Source organism: Hippopotamus amphibius, chromosome 13, assembly GCF_030028045.1.
Source record: "Hippopotamus amphibius kiboko isolate mHipAmp2 chromosome 13, mHipAmp2.hap2, whole genome shotgun sequence".
Classification (NCBI taxonomy): domain Eukaryota; kingdom Metazoa; phylum Chordata; class Mammalia; order Artiodactyla; family Hippopotamidae; genus Hippopotamus; species Hippopotamus amphibius.
In genome coordinates this window covers 92,117,632-92,141,439 of record NC_080198.1, presented here as the reverse complement: position 1 = coordinate 92,141,439, position 23,808 = coordinate 92,117,632, and the positions used below count along the sequence as shown (strand labels likewise).

Genomic DNA, 23,808 nt, shown 5'->3' with positions numbered 1-23,808 from the left:
ATTCAGGTTATGCATCTCTGGTGTAAAAACGAGATGATGTGATAGAAGTGATATTCTATTTCCATTCTTCTCATTGCATCCTATCAGGTACACGAGTTCACTTAGATCACGTGATTAAGGTGGTGGCTGTAACCGTAAAGTTACTCTTCCCCTCTGTGTAATTAATAAGCCCTGGGGAAGGGACTGCTTAGGTACTATGCAGCTATTGATTTCAAACTTTCAATTTGCTCATTTATCCCTATCTAGATGGGCTCATGATGCCCTATTTTATTCAGCGGGTTATAATCTGCTACCATGTATTCTGATGCTCAAATTGTCTCTAATTTGGTCAGCGGAAGCCCCTTCAAACTGGCTTATGTCCTTTTTGCACGTCCCCATCACTCTCTGAACCCTTCCTTGCTTTCTGGCACAACAAAATGTTCCAGGCTCATTTTATACTTTCCCTGACCCAGCCCCAGACTAAGCCATCTCTCCAAGGAGCCCTGGTTCCTGGAAGCTGAAATTGCTATTTAGAAGCCGAGATCTGAGTGCTAAGTATTCTGACTACACTGGGATGTCGGTCATCCAGGCCCTTTCAGTGGACAGAGCCAGAATATACGTGTATGCGTTTGCAGACCTAGACACGCATACACATTTACAACCATACTTCATTTCTAAATCTACCTATGTAAACTGAAAACCATGCGTTCACACTAGTATAATACTTCTCATACCAATCCAATTTTCCTTTCACTCCCTCGAGAGTGTGAAACCTGGCTCCCATTACCCATACATACTTTTTTTTTAAAATAAATTTATTTATGTATTTTTGGCTGTATTGGGTCTCTGCTGCTGCACACGGGCCTTCTCTAGTTGCGGCGAGCGGGGGCTGCTCCCCGTTGTGGTGCGTGGGCTCCTTCTCTCGTTGCGGAGCTTGGGCTCTGTGTGCCCGGGCTCAGTGGTTGTGGCTTGCCAGCTCTAGCACACAGGCTCAGCAGTTGTGACGCACGGGCTTAGTTGCTCCGGGGCATGTGGGATCTTCCCGGACCAGGGCAGGAACCCATGTCCCCTGCATTGGCAGGCGGATTCATAACCACTGCGCCACCAGGGAAGTCCCTATACTTATTATTTGATCAATCCCCTTGTATATAACCAACCTGCCACCTCCACTGCCACCCCGCCCCCACGTGGACACTCCCCTGTCCTTGCTCAGACTCCCACTGCCCATGCTGAGGCACCCCTCCTCAGCTTGCTCAGACTCTGACCCGCCCTGGGAAATGACAGCTCCCCAAAGCTGCAGACACCCACCTGACTCTGCCCTGCTCCATGGCTGCAGGACTGAATTGTTCAGGAAGGAAAGGCGCTTAGCTGACTTTTAAATAAAGGGTTCCATTGATGTCTGTCATCCTTCGTGTCCAGGGTATGCTAACGTGCCAGTTTTTAACTTAAAATGAATAAAAGAATGCAATGCAGCAGAAGACGTAGATGAAATTGAGTGCTTTTTTCTTTTTTTAAAGTGATAAAAACAGATCTAATTATACACATAATGTCTACTGAAATCCTCAGGGAAATTACAAATTAACTAGTTAAAGGCAATTTGAAAAAAGCAATTTTTAAAAAGTCATCAGAAGAGTTTATGCTCCATGATTTACTTATATTGATTTCTCTAACTGAAAGCTAAGCATTTCACAACTGCAATCAAAACGGTTTCCACCTGGCCAACATCTGTTTCCAGGTGCTTTATTTGAAAGACTCGGGGATTTTATTTAAAATTTAAGAAGAACAGAAAGAGATACAAAAGAGGGAGAGAAACAGATTTTCCAGTTTTGAAACAAGAAAATATGTGGAAGAAGTTCTTTGCAAACCTTAAACAAAGCCCTATACAAATCTTAGAGAAAAGTGATTAATATTCCAGAATCAAGCATATAGCTCTTATACTTCTTTTATGCCCTCAACAAAGACTCTGGGTAGAAAGGAGATGTTTTTGATACCTAATACTGTAGTACTCTCATTTCAAAGATGGCTTTGAGACAAAGGTATCCACTATGGCACAGGTACCCTGTACTCCCACAGGGCAGGAAATATCTCACACTACCTTAAGCCATCTTCAACTTACAGATATTTACTGGGCATCTACTCCATACTGGGTGATTTTCAGGCCAGTGCTACTCAAAGTATGGTCCACAGATCATTATAAGACTATGAACCGTTTGTTACTGGTCTACTATGAATAACCACAAAAATGGAGAATAAGCATTTAGAAACATTTATAGCAATTTGATATTGCCATTTAATCAGGGGACTCCTGTCTCTGAACAGGGTATAGACCAGTTCAGGTACTATCCATCTACTGTGCTGGGTCACCTGCAGCGTAAGCTATGAGCCTGACCTGCGCAGTGGAACCTAACACACATCAGTCCATGATGGACTGCAAAGAACAAACAACAAAACTGTGGTCCTTCACCTGAGAGAGACAGGTTTAAGCCAGGGGTCAGCATGCTTCTTCAGTAAAGGGCAAGATGAGAAATGCTGCAGGCTTTGTAAAATAACATATATGGTCTCCATCCTCATACTCTTCTTGTTTTCTTCTGTTTCTTGTTTTACAAACATCTAAAAATATAAAAACCATGTTCACCTTGGGGGCTGCACAAAAACAGGCTAGATGTGGCCCACAGGCCACAGTTTGCTGATCCCTGTTTTAGGTGGTGAGTGAGACAAAAATCACAGGTGGGAGAAATATGGAGGGGTTGGTAAAAGGGTACAAACTTTGTTTTTTAAATTTTTAAAAAATTTATTTTCTTATTTTATTTATTTTTTTACTTCTGGCTGCACTGGGTCTTTGTTGCTACACGCAGCCTTTCTCTAGTTGTGGTGAGCAGAGGCTACTCTTTGTTGCAGTGCATGGGATTCTACTGCTGCGGAGCACAGGCTGTAGGTGCACGGGCTCAGTAGTTGTGGCGCACAGGCTTAGATGCTCTGCGGCATGTGGGATCTTCCCGGACCAGGGCTCAAACCTGTGTTCCCTGAATTGGCAGGTGGATTCTTAACCACTGCACCACCAGGGAACTCCAGGGTACAAACTTCCAATTGTAAGATGGACAAGGTCTAAGGATCTAACGTACAATATGGTGACGATAGCTCATAACACTGTATCATGTAACTGAAATTTGCTAAGAGAAAAGAACTTAAAAGTTCTCACTGAAAAGAAAAAAAAAAGATAAAGGTATGAGGTTATGAATGTGTTAATTAACTAGATGGGCAGGAATCCTTCTACAATGCATACATACATCAAATTACTACAATGTACTCTTTAAATATTTTATAATTTGCTATGTCAAATACAAAAAAGCTGAAATTTAAAAAAAAGACAAAATCACCGCCATGGACTTAGTCCCAACATCACATCACTTCTTGTTTTCTTCATCTGAATCATCATCAGCCCCAACACGGGCAAAACTTAACTGAGCTGTTACTAAAGGTAGGATACTGGGTTAGGGGCTGTGGATGTAAAGAGGTTAAAAGACAAAATTCTGCCTTCACCAAGCTTCCAATCTAGTTGGAATGAGAGGACCCAATTATACATGATAACATGAGTACACTCTATAAGTACCAAATAAGTACGGTGAGAGCATATGTTGTAAGAATACCAACTTTTTTTAGAGGAGGAGGAAAAATGGAATGCAACAAAATTTTTACCTTTTGTCACCAACCTAAGGAAGTAAATAATAAATAACTCAAGGTCATACACCTGGCCATGGGATTGGGCACTATTTCTAAAGTGTGTTTGCCAGGTGTTTCACGAGTAAAGGGCTCCACAGTGAGAAGGACTCTCTCTTAGAAAGATGTAATCAGGCATAGGGTCAGCGTAAAGACACCAGGAACTCTATCAGTGTTTCTCAAACTTGTCTGACCATGGAACCTGTTTACAGAGTAACACTTACTTTATTTTAGGTTGCCAGGATTTCCTCAGAATATCATAGGAAATTCTCACTTACGTTATCCTTTAGAATTAACAGTGGAATGTGATAATATTCCGATAATTAACTTCAAGCTACAATGATAAACTCAGAAGGTGCTGTAAACCGGCTTAGATTTCTTATCTGTTGTCCCATAACCTGTGCAATGTTAGAAGAAACATCACCTTTCACGCAATATGTTTTATCAATCTCAAGTCTCCCTTGAGGAAGAAAAACAGCCAAAAGTTCCCACTTTAAGAATATCACTGTACTAGTGAAAGTGACATGTTCAAATAATGGGCTGAAACCCAGCAAACTTAAGGTTAGCCATGGGGGTACATTCAGGATCAGACGACTCACCACTGAAAAAGAAAGAAATGGCAGTTTGAAGAGAGGCCTACTATTTTATGTTTGGTTGTATTCCTGGACTTCTGTAGAGTTATTAGGCCTGAATAAAGAAAATGCTCTGAACTAGTGAAAAACAGTATCGGAAGTTAGTTTTCATTTCCAGATCGCCACCTTAAACCTCTTCCCAGGAAAAAGAAAGGCAATGATACACAACCTGCTTACTTTCTGGAAAGGGGAAGCGTTTCTGATGTTTTAAATTAGAGCGTATACCCAGGAAGGCATCTGTGGGCCATTTCAACTTAAATCATAACCAAAATATTAGTGCTTTCAGGTGGTCAGGAGGATATGGGTGTACGTCAAACCCTGTGGGGATGACAAGGTCACCTGTGCCAGTGCCGTGTCTATACTGCCCACAACCTTCCCTGAGGATCCAGGAATGAGTGCCGATGCCCCATTCCTTCTCTCACTCAAGAACCATTAACTGAGCACCTACTTCATGCTAGGCTCTGATCAAGGCACTGGGACCACAGAGAGAAAAGACACAATGGTCCCTGCCTCCAAAGGACTCTCAGTCTCACAGCAAGAGGAAGAACAGAGGTGAGACCCCGACAAGAGTTATCACCATCCCGCATGTCCAGCTTAAGGCAACTACCAGCAGGTGCCACTGCCAGCTCAGGCAGTACAGCGCCGACGGGGTGGGTGAAGAGCGTCACATTTAACAGCAGTACATCCTGCTAAGAAAACACAGTCATGACGGGGCAGATGCAGAAAGACCAGCTAAGGCTATGACTGCCTTATCAGGCAAAACATCTTCACCTGGTTTGGAGTAAGAGCCCTTTGGTATTAGAGATTAGTGTGATATTACCATTCTATTAAAATAAACACCATCTTAGAATAACTTTTCTCTTACACTGTGAAAGATTTAGAATACAAAACAATCAGACTGCCCCTTTACTAACAAATATGCTTTTCTTTCACCAAGAGAAAACAAACAAACATGAGAGTAGCAACAAGGCCATAAAACATGAGAACTTGGGTTTCTCAAATCTATGTTATAAGAATGACTTTTAACAATAACCATCACCAATCAAAACAAAATAATACAAAAACAAAGAACCCACCAAGCCAACCTGACAATAAAAAAAACTCTATTTACAGCCAAATTATCTTCAGGAAACTTGCCATTCACTCACTCGTTCACTCACTCACTCCACAGCCCTTACTGAGTGCCTTCCCCAGCCTGGGACAGGCACCGTGCTGCACAGCGGGCTGAGGGGTGTACCAGCAGCTTTCTAAGAGAAGAAGTGTCATACCTGACCATGACAATGTGCAGGGAACCTACATAGAAAGGAGCCACTGACATGGCCTGCGGGAACTGGGAAAGTCCTTAAAGAGCAGGCAACATCTTAACTGGGGCTGGAAGGACAGATAGGGGTTTGCTTGCCACATGAATGGCGGGACAGGGGCAGAGAATATAAGTATATGTGTGAAGGGCATTCTGGGCAGAGAAATCAGCAAGGATCAAGGAATAAAAATTTCAAGGCCACTTTAGAACACAAAGTAGTCGTCAGAGTATAAATCCATGGGGACCATGGATTTATGAAACAAATCGTTATGGACCTGGAATGTCATGCCGTGAAGTTTAGCTTTGTAAGACGCTGGAGCAAGGGAGGGATAAAAGTATATGTATGTTTTAGGCAGATGTCTTCTAGGGCAAGGTGAGGAAAGAAGGGAGGGGTGGACTACATTGTGAAGGGTCACACAGTTACTTCCCTCAGGTTCTTTGCTCAAAGTAATTGGCACAGGGCAGCTATCTGACACTTCACTGTCTAAATGAGAACAATTCCCATCTGACTGATCTTAATTTGTCCAAACCTCTGCCAAGAACCAGGAACTGAGGAGGCAGATGCAAAAGCCCCTTCTGACTTTACTCAAGCCCCAAGTGGCAGGGTCCACCTGAGATAAGGAAGCAGAATTGGCATCTCTCCCTCTGGTGGGTGTGAGACCCAGTGACCACACACCATCTCAATGGTAAATCACACACCATTAAGGTCCTACCTTCTCCTCCAGGACTTGTTTTGGGCAAATACTCTGCCTGCCCTCCTGCCTGAGCCTGGACTGCTTTCTTTCTCTCTGATCCCTTACCCAGATTATTTTCTTTTCAACATCCAACACAAAGCTCTTTGCTTGAGAAATCTGCCCTGGTTAATCTGACATTCAAATCTGAGTTCAGCTGTGTGACAGTGGGCAAGTAACCCAAATTCCCTGAGCCTCAATTTCCTCTATAAAATAGGATACTAATACTTATTAATAAAGTGGCTGTGAGGATTACATGAAATAAACATACTGCCTAACATGATAAATGCTTAATAGCAGACAACAGTATGTTAACATATATTCACCACTCACTGCAAGTGTTTTACCTATGCTAACTCATTTTGTTCTCACAACAACACAACAAGGTAGGTATTATAAATTTTTCCATTTTGCAAGTAAGGAAACTAAGGCACACAGAAGTTAAGCAATATTCCCATAGTCACACGGCAAAGCCAGGATTTGAATACAGGCTGTCTGGCTGCAAGCTGGAGCTCTTAGGTCCTAGGCTTTGCTACTCAATGGTACCAGTCCCCACTGTGAACTTGCTACTGGTTTCACTAATTATGACAAATTCTGATTAAGTTAGCTTATTTTTCATGTTTATACAGCAACGCAGCCTGACTCTAAAGCACAGCGCTCTACAAACTGTAGCTGCTATTATTATCATTACTATCATTAAAGAACACCAACGGAGACAGTACTTACAATCTTTTCTTGTCCACCACTCGCTTCACTCTGATGGCTCTTTGTTCTGAGTAAAGTTTACATACTCCTGTTCAGGGGAAAATACCAGAGACCATTTAAAACTGCTCCTCAGGCAAAGGTATCATTAAATACAATGAGACAGGACAGTCTTCAGCTAGCAAAGCTAAACATGCAACCCATCTATTGTGAAATGCCACATTTGACCTTTAAGATAAAATGAAATACTTTTTAAGTAATCTTCAATGAAATCCAAAACAGCACTCCTGTGCTCCTTCACTTGCTGGGAATGTATCTCCTTGTGGGCTGCAACAGAAAAGAACAATATTCAGGGCTCTGTGTTCAAATACACTGAAGAACAATTCATCTGCTGCCTCATAGCAGTTCTTTATGGGAAGTATTCTTAAACATACAGCTGTAAAACAAGTCTGTGTCAAGTGACATTACATGTTTAAAAGAGTAAGATTTATCAGGCTCTGCGAGAGTAAAAGATTAAACCTGCAGAAAAACTACAGTCAAATAATTTACGGCGTATTACGGCTCGTAGGCATCGCATTTGACACAGCCCACTTCTTGAAGACTGACCCCGTGTATGTTAACTGCATCCAATGCTCAAGCTGACCTTCAAGTAACATGTTTAAATCAAGCTCGAAGCACACGCTCCCCCTCTGTCTGCCTGCTGGTGCCGTTTTTCAGCTTGGAATGCTCCGTCCTCTCTCCTCAGCCATTCACATTCCCTTCAGGCACCGAGGCAAACCTTCCTTCTCCAGGAAACCTTGACTCTCCAAGCCACCAGGATGCCTTTCTTCTGTGAACCATCATCACTTCTTAGAGTCTGTGCCAGTGACTTTGACAGGACAGCTCCCATCTATGAGCGCCTGAGCACCTACCATGTTGCAGGCACCCTGCTGGTACCTTCCACAAGCCACCACTAATGACCCAAGCAATCCAAAAGGCAATTACAAGCATGCCTGCCGCACAGGCGAAGCAACAGAGGCTCAGAGTCAGCAGGAGCCCAGGGTCACATGGTTTGCTACTTAATTCCTATTTTATTAATGTTCATGTATTTTCTAGGTTATCTCAATGAATGTCCTTAAGGGTAGGGGGCATGGTTTGTTTTTACCACAGGGCTGCTTAACCTGAGAGTCAAGTGAGGAATTCAGTGACTCCATGAACTAGTACACAAAATTTTGTGCATATGTGTATTTTTTCTGGCAGGAATGTTTACAGCTTTCCTTGGACTCTCCAGGTTGGTCCATCAGGGTTCAAATGAAAGCTTCCCAAACAAGTCTGTGTCAAGCACAGCAGCACCTGGCCACTTGGACTCTCTGCTATGTTAACGTAATCTGTACTGCCTAAGCAAATTAAAAAGGAATCAAGGAAGACACACAACTTGGGAAGGCATCTCAATCCCTCAATAAGAATTACACATCAGTGAAAGTGAGACGATAACAGTAACCCCAATGCTTGCTACTGTTCTAAGGATGCTATGAGAATTCTCATAACAACCCTAAGAGATATACCTAAGAAATATACGCTGAGAAATATCTCCATTTTATAGGCAAAGAAACTGAGACCCAGGGCGATTAAGTGACTTGCCCAAGGCCATGTGGCCAGAACATGGTGGAGCTGGGGTGGGTTCTTAAGCAGCCAAGGCTCCAGAGCCTTCCTCTTAACCATGAGAGTCCGAGGCCACAGTTTACTTTAATACTCTAAGTAGGGAGTTTAGAGACCTTCTTGCATCTTGGGCCGCACGCCCTCAACCGCTGCCCCACTCAGTGCCGCCCAGAACACAGGCACCCACGCACACACTTCCACACACAATGCATCTCTGACCCTGGCCCCACAGTAAATATTTGGTTCTATCTGGAGTGGTCCTTTCCACCTCCCTCTTCCTATCTGTTTGACTTGAATCATGGCCTTTTCATTATTTTTAACAGCTTAGGTTAAAATGCTAATCAGGAAAAGAAGAATCTGAAAGTTCTGAAACCTAAATCTAAACAAGAACACAGGAGAGAGCTTTAAGGGGCTGTGCCTTGCGCATCTTGCAAGTACTCATCGAGTCACGGCTGGCTGGCTGCACCCTCCAGGGCACAGCACCTTGTGTTCTCAGCTGCTGGATGGCTTCTGAGCAGGTCCTCATGAACGTCTGAGCATCCTGGTCTATCTGGTCTCGTTCTGTGTCTGTCATTCTCCCATATTCAGACATGACGTGGCTAACAGAGAGAGAGAGAGAGAATTAAAGGGCAGCAGCAAATGAGCAGGGAGAAAAAAGTTCCCTGTTGAAGTGATGTTAAAGCTGAGACTTGAAGGATGAGGAGGAACTGGCCAGGCTAAGAGGCAGGAGAACGCTCTAGACAGTGGAACCAACACACATGATGGCCGTCGGCTAGGAAAAGCTTCCTGCAGACCAAACTGGAGCAGGCCAGGCCAGAGAGAATGCGACGGGCCCAGAGTGGCATCAGGGGCCAGAGCACACAGGCCTTGTTAAGAGTGTGGGCTCTGACTTTGAGAGCAGTGGGGCAGCTACTGAGAGTCAGAGTCCCCAAGAGGAAGCCCTGGAGGCTGCATGGAGAGTGCTGTGGGGACACCTTTTGTGAAGAGCTGTTTCAGGCCACCATTTCTCCCATGTTGACAAGCAGTCTTCAAAACTCACAATAAGAGAGCCTGTAGAACCATTTCACTTCCCCTGATAATCAGTTAAAAAACACTCTGAAGTATTGAACAAGTAAAGGTGCGCGCTTTCAGTAATGCTGCACCTGAGCCACTGCAGTCACGTCCCTGTGCTCACCTCTGTGAGGCGTGGGCGGCTGCAGCAGCATTGTTATTAGCAGTGATTAGACCCTGGACACGACAGCCAACATTCAGAACCACAAAATGTCAAGTTAAAAGGGACCGTAGGTCATCATTCCATATTCACCCACTAGCCCCGGTTCATATTCTCACTGAGAATTAAATACAAAGTCCTGATATTCCCAACCTCCACCTGTGACCATACTTCCTGCCTCTCACCCACATTCACTTTGCTCCAGTCACACTGGCCTCCTTGCTGTCCCCCCATCAGCCACACAGCCCATGACAGCCTGGACTCTCTCCCAGCAGACGCCTGCCCTTTCTCTGCCTTTGCATTCTTGCTCACATGGCCTGATCAGAGCCAGCTCCCAGACCACACTGAGGGCCAGTGCCCTCAGTGATGGTCAGTGCCTGTACTGGTTATTTTTAATTTTTATTTTTTTTAGCCTGCCTAATTCTTTTTTTTTAATTGAAGTATAGTTGATTTATAATGTGTCACTTTCAGATATATAGCAAAGTGATTCAGTTATACAGATTCTTTTCCATTACAGATTACTGCAAGATATTGAATACAGTTCCCAGTGCTGTACAGCAGGTCCTTGTTGTTTATTTTATACACAGTAGCATGTATCTGCTAATCCCGAAACACCTAATTTATCTCTCCCTACCCCTTTCCCCTTTGGTAACCCGTTTGTTTTGTAAGTCTGTGAATCTGTTTCTGTTTTGTAAATAAGTTTATTTGTATCATTTTTTTTAGATTCCACATATAAGTGACATTATACGATATTTGTCTTTCTCTGTCTGACTTACATCACTTAGTATGATAATCTTCAGGTCTGTGTTACTGCAAATGGCATTATTTCGTTCTAATTTATGGTTGAGTAATAGTCCATTGTATACATGTACCACACCTTTTTTTATTTTTTAAACATTATTTATTTATTTATTTATTTATTTATTGGCTGCATTGGATCTTTTTTTAAAATTTTTTTAAAATTTTATTTATTTATTTATTATTTTTTGGGGGGGGGTAACCAAGTTCAATCATCTGTTTTTATACACATATCCCTGTATTCCCTCCCTCCCTTGACTCCCCCCCCCACCCTCCCTCGAGTCCCTACATTGGGTCTTTGTTGCTGCACAGGGGCTTTCTCTAGTTGTGGCAAGCGGGGGCTACTCTTCATTGTGGTGTGCAGGCTCCTCATTGCAGTGGCTTCTCTTGATGCAGAGCATGGGCTCTAGAGTGTGTGGGCTTCAGTAGTTGCGGCACACGGGCTCAACAGTTGTGGCGCACGGGCTTAGTTGCTCCGCAGCATGTGGGAACTTCCTGGACCAGGGATGGAACCCGTGTCCCCTGCGCTGGCAGGTGGATTCTCAACCACTGCGCCACCTAGGAAGTCCCTGTACCACATCATCTTATCCATTCACCTGTTGATGGACATTTAGGTTGCTTCCACGTCTCGGCTGTTGTAAACAGTCTGTGCTGGTTATAAAGTCACTGTCTCTCAGCTCCAAAGTCGGCCTCCTACACTCTGCTTTGTGAGGTGAGCGCCGGGGCTCCCCATCATACTGCTCGTCTCCTACTATGCGTTCCTTCCCTGGCTTTATTTTCCTTTGCAGCACTTGTGACTCTCTGAAATACTCATGTCCGACTCCTCCCAGGAGAATGCAAGCCTCGTGAAAGCAGGGACTTTGTCTCGTTCACTTCTGTTTTCCCAGTACTTAAAATGCTGTCCCACATATAGCAGGCGTGCTAACATTAGCTGAGCACTTAGTATGCTCCAGACACTATTCTCAGTGTTTTACATGTATTTCATTTATTTATTAACCTTAGCAATTCACTCATTCACTCACTTGTATACTAACCCCCCATATGTCAGGGACTGTTGCAGGGCCAGGGACTCGAAGCTAAAGAAGGCTCATTTCTGATTCCCACACAGGGTACCACACCACAGGGGAGACCAGCACAGACACAGAGGGCACAAGGAACTGCGGGGGATGGCACTGGTCTGGAAGTGGACTGTGGGACCCACGCAGGGAGTGGTGAGTTCATGCAGGGGAGGTGCTGGGCAGGCGGAGAGGGAGACTCTCCACACAGTGGACAGCGGGAGAAGACCTGCTCCAAATGTCCAACCTGCATATGTGGTTGGAATGACCACATAATGAATGATCTACAATAGGACACATCTGAGAATGAAAGGGCAAACAGAAGTAAACCAGGTGATCCCTGCAAACTGAGCATCCTAGTTATGGGCCTCTGGGACCCCCGTGATTGATTTCAAGGGGCAGCACATCACATGCACCCGGTCAGCGTGGTCACTGTCTCCACAGTGAATGTGTCTAGCATACATCTACACTATTTTCCAAAGGGATGCAGACAGTATAAGCATACATTTATTTAAAGTTACTGAATCTGCATTAGCTTTTTCTCCAGTATCAATAGGTTTCCCCCAAATATAACATTCACACAAAATACAAATATGCCACTATCAATTGGAAAGGAGTCCCTGCGGTACAGAAGGTGGCACTGCTGGCTGGTGTAGTCACTGAAGGATTTTAAACAGGAACCTGCATTTTACAGCGGGTCCTCTGTGGTAGCTGGTCTGGAGGTGGATGAAATCAGACCCCAGTTACGAGGGCACTGAGCATCCAGGCAGAGATGTACAGAGCCTGGGCAAGGCCACGTTAGAGGGGAGAGGAGGCATAACAGATCTGTGAGAGACCTCGCAGACTGGGCCTATGAGGCTGGGCTGACTGGCTGTGGCGGTAAATGAGGAGAAGCCTAGGACACAGAGTACAGAAGAAAGCGCAGGTGTGGAAGGAAAGATGCTGAGGTGTGGGGCCAATGACAGCACACAAAGTTTAGGACGGGACAGGTGAGGAGACAGAGCAACACGAGGAAGGGTTCAAACTCTGATTCCTCAGTGGTGTTTTAGGAACAGCACTAGCTACACAATCGGCATCTGAAGCACACTCATCAAAAGTAATGAACGCTTGCCAGCGACACAGCCCCAAATGAAGTATCACAATAACAAAATCACTATTTGGAAAAGGTTAACCATCTGGCAAATAATTCCAAAAAATATATTCTCACAGGACATGCATACATAACTCTTTCAAACTTTGATTTTATTTCCTTTATGATGTTCAGAGGAATAATTTTATTACAGACCTCAATTTATCTAAACATTAGATTCAGTTAAACGAGACTATGTTAGGTATAGGTTTGGATTAGTCAACTTATTTCAGGGAGAAACAAGGAAAAAACCAGAGGAGTAAGTTCATTCTCTGGTTCAGAAATTTATAGGCTTTTAAAAATTATTTGGTTGATTAGTATCTTAAGAAAGGGCAAGTTCAAAATTACAAAATACCATTGGCATTCTACCTATTAATTTAATATGCAATTAGATACCTCCTGATGATAGAAAAGAAGAGAGAATATTGTAAATTATTTTAGACTCTGTTCCAAAGGTTACTGAATGGGTTTGGACAAAAGTTAAAGTCCACAATCTCATTTTTGCTATAAATATTAAATATGAGCAAGTGTAGTACCTTGCCCATAGTATATGCCCAATATACATTATGAAATGAAACTGTTAACATCTGGCCTACAGACATAAACAAAATATAGACCCTGCTCTCAATAAACTTTATCACAATAGGTAATATCCACAGGCTTATATACAGAACGATACATCATAAACAAAGGTTAATAGTCATATAACACTTTCCATACATTAACCCTAACACTAATTCACTGTTCTAAGCACTTCACATATATTTACCCACCAAAATTCTATGAGGTGGGTACTATTATAATTCCCATTTTACGCATGAAGCAACTGAGGCACGGACAGGTTAAGTAACTTGCCAAAGTCACACAGCTAGTAATTAGCAGAGCTGGTATCTGAATCAAGGCATCCTGGCTCCACACACTCTAACCACAGCTCGAGGCACTTCTTCAGTCATCAATGGTAGGAGAGTTCAGAAGAGAGGATGCTTATTTCCTGCTAGCTCATAAGAAGGAAGGTGATCTATGAACTAAATCTTGAAAGGCAGGATATGGCCATGGGAGACAAGAGCAGACACTCTGAGTAAGTCACAGAACGGAATCAGGAGAGAGGGAGCCTGCCTGGAGAACAGTCAGTGGTTCAGTTTGGGTGGAGCACAAGCTAGGTGGAAGTGATGAGTTCTTGGTGGGCCTCCAGTGTGAGCTGAGGAGTTTTATTTTGCCAATGGAAAGGCAGAGCTTGATGCAGATACATGTGGCAATACCACATCAGCTGGAACAGAGGGGAAGATCAGGTGATGGGCTATGGAAATCAGGCAGAGAATCTGCCTTATTCACCTCTGTATCCCTAGCACTACTGCTAGTGAACTTCTGTTGAACTGAAGACAGGAGCAATGGTAGAGCGTGGGTGGCAGGACTGAAAAGAGGTGGTGGATCTGAGAGGTAAAAATTGTCGGGAACAGAGCAGACACTGGAGGCAAAGCATGAGCAGACCCTGAGATCTGGGGCCTGGGTGAACAGGAGACAGTAACAGAAACAAAGAGCACAGAAGGAAGAGGAGAAAGAACTGGAAATATGAATGGGAGAAGCCGCTACTGACACTTGCCCTTATAATGCAACTTAAAAGGACAGAAGTAATGCTCTCCAGACTAAATGTCCACGGTTGACACTTTGTCTTCAAAAATGAAACCGGGGCAAATGGTCTGCTAAACCGCTTTGTAGTAAAATCTCAAGAAACTAAAGTTCTGAAGTTCTATAACTTATGGAAGGGAAAGTCACTGTGACACACAGCACAGTGGTCACAGAGCTGACGCAGGGCTGAGACTACTGATGTCTACTGCGGCCTGATAGAGAAGTGAACACTGGTGCCATCTGCAAACTAATAGCAGGCTGTTTTCACACGATGGACACTCGAAAAATATTTGGTTGCCTGGATTTTGTTTAATTGATCTTTCCATCCTAATCTTCCGAGGGCTGTAGGAAGAGCTCCTAGAAGAATGCCAGGAGTGGAAAGCAATGAGAGAGTCAAGAGTCCAGAGACTGGCACAGTACAGAGAACCGAGAGTTACCAGCTCACCAGCAGCTGAGTTGAGGATCAAGTGGGAATTTGACAGACGGAAATCAAAATATTGGCTTTCTATGATTACTAACCACAAGTGGCCCCCTAATGGTGCCGGGCAATTATGCGGTATGTTTTCAGCGCGTCTGCTTTCCCACTCTCCCAGGTGCCTGTTTCCTATCTTCTCACAATTCAAAACTCCAACACCTCCGTCCCCATCTGCAGCATCAGTGATAACTGTGCTTCCTGATTTCTGAGAGCTCCTGCAAGCTCTCCCCCTCTCCACGCCTCGCTTCCTATGGGCCTACACACTGTGCCTCCTCCCCGGTTCCTAAGGATGAGGTGTCCACCTCCTAGCTCTGGCCCTCCACCTGGGCACCAGGTTCACTCCAGTAACTCTCCTTTCTGTCTCGTGCACCATCAACCGAAGAAGAATAACCACATGGACACGGAGCTTAGACAGTGTCTGGCACACAGTGAACACTGCACGTGTTAGTTCCTAATAAAATCAACTGTCCCCATCTACTGGATCTTTCCTAGCCAAATACAAACATGTTGCTATTTCTCCCAACTTAAAAAACAAAAGAAAATCTCTCAAATCCATGTTTCCTACCAGTTATGTCCAATATCTCTGCTTTTTTCAGTAAAACTTCTCTAAGAAGCTTACAGCCCCTTCTCCATTTTCCTGACCATTCTCTCTTGACTGCATCCAAACAGCCTTTTGCCCTCATACCCCTACCGTGGTCCTCACTCCCTAAGGTCCCCACTGGGGTCATCCCTCCCCTCAGACTGGAGGGAGCTGATGGTGCCCCTCTCCCTGATTTGCTCTCTCACTCTGGCTTCTCCGACAACTCTCTCTCCCATTTCCCTCCCATCTCCCCGGCTGCTCGTTTTCAGGCTTTTTTGTTGATAACCTTTTACCTTCGGTCCCTGAATCTCTCCACCATCCACCCTGCTCCCTTGGTGAGTTCGGCTAGGCTCATGGCGTTTTTGTGTGTGTGTGAGCATATATACCACTTTCACGCTGACAAGTCCCAAATTTATGCCTTCAGCTTGAACCTCTCCTTGAACTTGAGACATGCATGTCTAACTGCTGGCTCAACATCTCTATTCAGATGTTTAATCTGTGTTGCAAATATGCCCCAAAGTGAGCTCCTGCCCATGCTCCTCACAGATACTCCCCATCTGTGTTGATGGCAATTCCATTCCTCCTAGCTGCTCAGGCCCCAAACCTGGAGTTACCCTGGCACCTTTTTCTCTCTCAGCTCCCAGCTAATCCATTAACAAATCTCACTGGCTCTACCTTCAAAATATTTCCAGAATCTGACCTCCTGTTATCACATCCACTGCTAAGCCCTCTGGGCCACGCCATCAGTATAACTCGCCTGGACCGTAACTGTAGTCTCCCAGCTGGTCTGCTGTTCTGCCGTGTGTCTCCTCAGATTATTCTAACACACTAGCCTTACTGATCGTGTTACAAAGTTAGTCAAATCCTAGCAATCCTCTGTACAGATTCTGTAGAGTGCTTCCCACCTAAGAGTAAAAGCCAAGGTCCTGACAAGAGCTACATGAGCATTAAGACACCTCACCAGATCTGGCTTCTGCTTTCTCTCTCTGAGCTCATCTTCACCCTCTCCCGCCCCCTTCACCCACCATCCCTCCTGCTCCAGCCACACTGGCCTCCTTGCTGTTCCTTGAACACTCCACACATACTCTCCCATCAAGACCTTCCGCTTTCTGGCTGTCTTCTCCTTCTGGAATGTCCTTTCCCTGGATGATATCTGTATAAGCTGACTGCTTACCTCTTCTAGGTGTTTACTCAATGTCCCCCCATCTTAGTAAGTCCTCCCCTAAGCCATCTTTTATAAACGTATCCTCTCTGACATTTTGTATTTTGCCTTCTCCCCTCCCCCTAAAAGCACTTATCTCTCATTCTTGTTTTCCTCATTTATTTTGTTTCTTGCCTATCTTCCCCTTGTTCTCTCATTCTTGTTTTACTCATTTATTTTGTTTCTTGCCTATCTTCCCCTCCAAAATCTAAGTTCTACAAAGGCAGGGACGTTGGTCTGTTCGCTGACTACTGCATCCCCATCATCACAAGCGATACCTAGGATTTAGTAGGCTGGGAAATCAGTAGATCAACAGCCAAATACTTTTCGAATGACCTCACTTAATGCATGAGGCCGACCTGAAGAGGCCTGACACACAGCTACACAACAGTACTCCTAAATAGGTCCCTCCCGGATTTATTTCACTCCCGTCCCCAAGACCTGCAGGCACAGCCCCCCTCCAGAGCCTTCCCAGAAAAAGTGGAGGCACAGAGGGGCAGGGAATGTGTGCATCCTGATGACAGGCTCCCCAAGAGAAGAGTGAGGAGTAAGCCTGGGGCTCTTCTCAGGGCCAGCCAGGAGACCAGCCTCCTCTCCTCCCTCAGTGCAGCACCCTCCCATACCCCAACCCCAGCGTCCACATTTTCTCGGTGTTGGAAGGAGGGAAGGAAGCCCATAGGCTCCTGGGGAATGGATGGTCTTCCCCTCAGTGGAACCTGAAGAGCGACAGAGATGTATTTCCCTCTCTCAACCCTCCCCAGCATCCTGTTTTCTTAACCAGTTTCGCTTAACATGGAAACCCTGACAGGATGTACGCTACCTGAGGCAGAGGACCCGAGGCAGAGGGGGAGGGGCTGGGCAAGCACGCTCGACCCTCCTCCCAACTCCGCGGTCAGGTCAACGCGGGGGAGTGAGGGCACAGAGCAGAGGCGCCACGCGTCCTGTGCTGCCCCTAACAGAAACCACCTCCCAGACATGGAGTTCACAGGGTCAGGAACAAATGAATGAGACAGGGGCTCAGGTCCATGCGGCCATGCAGCCCGTGGATGGAGCAGACCCGTAAGTGACTAATTCCACGAACACTAGATCAAGATCCTTCTACTCTATTCTGACTTAATGGAAACTCAGCTCAGTGAAATTCAAAAGGTCTAAAGGTTAATTTGATAAAACTGATTACTCAATTAAAAGGCGATGTTCCTTTAGGATACGTTGTATTTTAAACTGGAAATTGACAGTATGGTTATTCTATTAGTAACAACAACAGAAACCAAGATAGTTTCTCCCTCAGGTGGTACTGTTTTGTTGCCAGGATATTGAGGAAAAGGTATAGCTACCAGAAGTGGAGAAATTCGTTTTAATTAAAATCATTCAAGAGATCCAGCCAGAGGCTACCTAGGCTGCATGCTGTTCTGCTCCAGTAAAATGTCATTATTTTTTAAAAAATTAAATGGGTCAATAAAGTCTGAGCTCTACATTATGGAAAAAATTACAACTTCCTAATTATGTCAAACTAACATAGCCTTATGGGTCTGAAGGCAACACTTCTCTCAATTCCATGATCACACTCCATCCAAAATGTTCTCAGGAACAGGCCAACACCAGCACATTGCATTGGGAGGCAGAGCAGTAAAAAAAGAAAGGCTTTAAACAGTCTGCCACCTTTGGGAAGGAGAGCTTGATGGGAGAAGATAAGGGAAGGCTTTTTCCATCTGGAGAGAATGGAGGGCATGGAGGGGAATGCTTATTCCCTAGTCCTCATGTTTCTACGTGAATCCGCTCCTCTGGTGCGTCACCTAACCTCCCTCCTCAGCTGGCTCCCTTCTGCCTCTCCCTGGGCGCAGTTGTGAACACGCATCTAGCCACGGCTCCTCTCTGCTCTCCTCTGGGATCTGCCTACTCCTCTCTCTCATATGCTATTAGGAGCCTCTGTGCTCTGGGGCTGTGACCATTCAGCGACACTAATGGCTGAGTGCATCTATCTAATTCAGGAGCCTTCAGCAAGGCCACTCGCCTGCACCTAACCTCTGCTGCCACCCTAGGCTTCACTAGTGATCAAGCTGAGAACACGTCCATCTCTGTCATGTCAACTTGACTCCAGCATCCTCTCTTTCCCTCCCTCCCTCCCACCTCTGGCAAGAAATTAGAGGTGCTTCTTTATCAAATGACCACTGCCCCAACTGCATCACAGGTCAAATGGGGTTGCAATTCAATTACCCTTCACCAAGGGACTTCTACATGCCAGGAACTCTCACACATCTCATTTAATCCTCATAAGAACATTATCCACACTTTATTTAAAAACAAACGAACAAAGAAAGCAAGCACAAAGATGTGAAGGGAGCCGTATAGACTTACATGACTAATACCTGTCAGAACTGGGACTAGAACTTAGGTGTGATTGACCCCCAAGGACCCTGATCTTTCAAAGGGACCAAAACAGGGGTGGGAGTGAAACTCAGAGTGCACTGGCTGGCAATGAACCGCAACTGGGAAAAGGAGTTAAACCCTGAGTTTCTATAATGGGGTAATGACTGGTCAAGACGAAGAAAGACTCGGCAGCTCAAGTTCTGCTGACACTACAGCCACACAACCAGTAAGTGGCAAAGTGGGATGGGCTCCAGGGACCCCAGTCCTCCGCCCCAGAGTGTGCTGCTGTGGTAGCGGGAAAGGAAGAGGCCAAGGCCAGCTGCCCGCTGTCCTAAGCAGCATGAAGACTCGGAGTGAGTCTACACCATGGTGCTTGGGGAACACTGACACACAGTGTGTGGAGCTGAGCTTCGCTGTTCAAGGAGAAATGCCTTAATCCCACCATTATAATCAAAAGTTTAAAACTACTGCAAAGTTACAGAATAGCAGCCGCATATGATAATCTTTTTATAAATCCACTGCTTTTTCCTTTTTGCTCTGCATTTCTATTGCACTGTCCTGTCTGAATCTCCTAATTAGCTGGCAAGTGACCATCACTCTCATTATTTAGAGCAGGGCTCTTTAAACTTTTCCTGAAAAGGGCCAGATAGTATACGTATTAGCCTTTGAGGGCCATATAACCTGTCACAGCCACTCAACTCTGCCACTGAAGCATAAAAGCAGCCATTGACCGATAACATACAAGTGAATGGGTGAGGTGCTGTTCCAATAAACTTTATTTATAGACACTGAAATTTTAATTTCATGTAATTTTCTTATGTGGTAAAATATTATTATTTTCTCTCCAGCCATTTAAAAATATGAGAACTATTCTTAGCTCACAGGCTGTACAAAAAGAGGCAGCGGACCAGACTTGGCCTACAGGCTGTGGTTTGCTGTCACCTGGTTTAGAGGAAGACACTGCGTTTTACAGATTAAGTGACTTTCTCAGGTTTGCATGGCTAATAAGGGGACAGGGTGGCTTGAACTAAACCAACCTTTAAAGCATTCAGCTGGCTGGATGCCTTTTCAAGGCAAAAGGGAAGTTAATAATGGATTTCCATGAAAGATCTCTACAGCCCCTTATTTAACCAAAGTTGTCAGGTACTAAAGAAAGGAGCTGGGAATTGATAGGCTTATCCCAGTTTTGTTAAGTTTTCCAAAATGACTGTCACATCCATTTTTGCGGACTATAAAATTGGCATCTGATGTACACACACCTTTAGAAATAGAATTCACACTGCCATCTAGTGTTGACCAACCATTTTAACTGAGAACTTCAAAATAAGGTTTTTAAAGTTCTCAGTTAAAAGAGAACTTCTTGGTACTAAGCATTAGAATAATAATTTTAGTATATTCCAAAATTATGCAGATGAAATACACTTCGAAGTGTAAAGCAGACAAAGTGTAGAGATGATTTAAAATTCACCTGGGGCATAACTATTTTCTCTGTTAAAGAATTTACATGAAATATTTTCACCTTTGCATATATTGACAAGGTTTTTTTTAAAAATCAGAAGATTTATTCTATATTTTCTAACTGTGACAGGAAGGCTTCTGAAGGGCAAAATCCCCTGTTTTATAATGATGAAATCCTAAAAAGATGCTTTAATGATGTCACTTCATATGTCTAATCCAACTTTTCCATTAATTTAGGTGATATACTTGAAGCTGAGTCCTATGGTAGAAATGCCACGCTAAAGCCAGGTGCAAATGTAGGTCCGGGAAGAGTAGAAGGCATGATGATGTCTGCACTGCAATATTCCGTGTCTACTGAGAGCTGACGTCTACTTCAGAAACTATTTTGAAAGGCTTGATCAAAATGCTTTTTATTTTTAAAGGTCAGCCTAACCAAAACCCTCACTAGAGGCAAGAGTTCGTCTCTCCAAATGGCATTTTTACGTGACTGGCACTATCTCTTCATCTGCTTGGTAGTATGTATTCAGTGAGAAACTGCCCCATTTCTCTCTGCATGTTCCACAACATATATGGCACATACAGAACTACAAACACACGGGAGCATCAGAATGGGGATATTGCCATGGGAATATGGTGACTTTGAGGTCATGGGGTATGGCTGAGCTTATCCTGGCTAGGGCAGCCCTTTTATGCTCTGCAGATATTCTTCCACAGCCAAACTGACCTTCTCCATTACAACCCTGGGTTAGTAAAAAGTGAGGACAAAAAGCTCAAAAGGAATATAGATATGGGAAAGAACAGTCACTAAAATCATGGTTAAAAAAACAGATACTTACCTATAAGCATTAATATAATCTTTTCTGTGTTCCAAAAGAAACTCTCTCAGTTTGCCAATGTGCGAAATCTATAATGAAAAGAAAGCAAATAGTTTATATAGATAAATATGTTATGCTCATATGCAACAAATTTTAAATTAGTAGAGAATGGAATGCAGGTAGTAAAAAGATTTTGAAGCTACAAAATCTGGACATCTCTGGTTTCAGATTCTTGTATAATCACGGACTTGCTGGGTGGCTTTTGGGAAAGTCGCCCACATTCCTGGGTCTTGGTCTCTTACTGAAGGTTCCTTCTTCCTGCAATTGTTGTGATGTGTGACAAAATGAAAAGATCTGTAAGGAATGTCACGATTCAATGAGATAATGCATGTCTAGTAACTACACAGCATGTGCTCAAAAAGGCCAATTCCCTTCCTTATGTGTCTTATATCCAAAATTTTATAGACAAATATTCCTTCTTCCAACTGTTCTAGGGGATGGAGTCTAAGGCTGGAGCCACCCAGTCTATTGACAGGGCCCACGCAGAGCTGCAGCATTAAAGATTCAGGAGCAGCGATTCATCCCTACACAGCAAACCTCCAGCTTCTCTGCTTCCACGGATGAACAAAACAGACACAAAGGTGGAGGACTGAATGTGTGACGGCTCACTTCTAAAACTAAAGCATGTGTCAGGTACTGTGTGTGGAACGAGGGATTAAGAAACAAATAAAATAAAGCGGTAGGAGGAAATCTCGGATCATGGTCAACTTGGACAAAAGTGTTTCCAGAAGGAGAGAATGATTAACTAAGTCGGTGGCCTGCTCTGTCCTTTGACCACAGCTCACACTAGTTTCCTCCTAATGCCCTTTGTACTTATTCCAAACATACTAGCCCCAGCCTTGAAAGATCTGCTGAACTTTCATCTTTTTCATGAAAGTTTTTCTGTCAAGGCCAACTCAGGCTAATTTTCACTTTGCTCTGAACTTAAAAGCACTTCTGCATCCCACCCACTGGGAACTCAGCTACACATGGCCACGTCCTCTGGCTTCACTCTTGCATGCACGCCTCTCTTGGGGGTTAGGAACCACACGAGGAGGGGCTGCACAGCTTCCCACATGGCTCTAAGCACGACATGAAGCCCAGAAGGTGTCAGTCAGTATTTGTGGAACAAGTAAATGTCTAAACGTAAAAATAGCATCTACCACTAACTAAACATTCAGCATTTGTCTGGGGATAGGTCTGTAGGGGTTCAGTTAAATTTCTTACACAGTCTAATTACAAATATGGTTCAGAAAAGCACCCTTAGGCATCTTAAGAACATGAAGCAAAGAAAAAAATGAACTATGGCCACAATATTCATTTATTTACCAGACTACAAACAACAACTGAGAGTCTGTCCAGCATCCTGGCTCCATGAGGAACTTCCACACACACAACCTCATTCTTTCCCAGCAGCCCACTGTGGGCACTGATGTCACCGTGCTCATGAACCAGGCTGGGAAAGTGAACCTCGCAGAAGCTACGTGACTCATCCCCAGTTACATGGTTCGTGCCTGGTGGGGCTCAGAGGCAGGCTTGGGATTCTCTGAATTCAAATTTGGCCCATCTTCCACTAAGCCACAGCTGCCTTCCTCACACTCTTAACTCCTATTTTCCACTTATGCTGCATTTTAAAATCTGACTTTTAAGATTGTTGGGAAAAAAATTTAAGAGATGTGGAAACAAGATATTTACTATACCACATACAAGATTTAATCAAGTTAAGCCTCCTGTTTAATACACTTCAATGGTTTCCATTCCCTTCCCCAACCCCTGCCTGCAAGGGGCCAGCTAAGCAGTGTGTGTGAGTAAAGCAAGGGGAGCGGAGGGTGCAGTGCGTTGGTCAGGGATGAATTCTGGTTTTAAAACACACTGCAGCCAAAGGGAGCCTCTCTGCAGGCCGCCTTGCCCAAGGGCAGCTAATTGTCATCTTTGGGCCTAACCAATGGGGTCAAGCCCAAACTCCAAATGCAGCACTCAAGCCCCTTCACAAGCTCCAAAAGTCCTGAGTGGCCTCGGTCCTGCCGTGCTCCGCACAAAGACCACAATGACTCATTACTGACTGGTTTCCCTTCACCGGAGTGCAAGCTCCTAGAGGTTAAAGGGTCCTCTTTTTTTCCCCAGCACCTGTTAGGCACAGTTCCTGGTGCAAAGCAGAGCCTCCAAAACTTATACTAAATGTTGAATAGATAGTAGGTACTAAATAATCCCCGAAGGATTATACCTATGTGGTAGTCAGGGTAATGGCATGCCCTCCCCCCAAAGATGTCCAAGTACTAACCCCTGGAACCTGTGAACACATTATGTTACATGACAAAGGGGAATTATGGTGACAGATGGAATTACGGTGCTCACC

The 23,808-nt window shown here is 44.3% G+C and overlaps 1 protein-coding gene across 3 annotated transcripts in view; it reads right to left on the bottom strand.

The window, feature by feature from the left end:
- The window catches only part of STX18 (syntaxin 18), a 120,617-nt gene that overhangs the window by 31,990 nt on the left and 64,819 nt on the right, over positions 1-23,808 (bottom strand). For all 3 annotated transcript variants that reach the window (XM_057704430.1, XM_057704429.1, XM_057704431.1), the window contains exons 2-5: positions 21,435-21,502; positions 9,183-9,298; positions 7,311-7,388; positions 7,086-7,152 (exon numbers count right to left, since the gene is read on the bottom strand). In XM_057704430.1, the coding sequence (XP_057560413.1) occupies positions 7,086-7,152; positions 7,311-7,388; positions 9,183-9,291 (254 nt within the window). In that variant the 5' untranslated portion in view covers positions 9,292-9,298; positions 21,435-21,502. The remainder of the gene's footprint in view (positions 1-7,085; positions 7,153-7,310; positions 7,389-9,182; positions 9,299-21,434; positions 21,503-23,808) is intronic.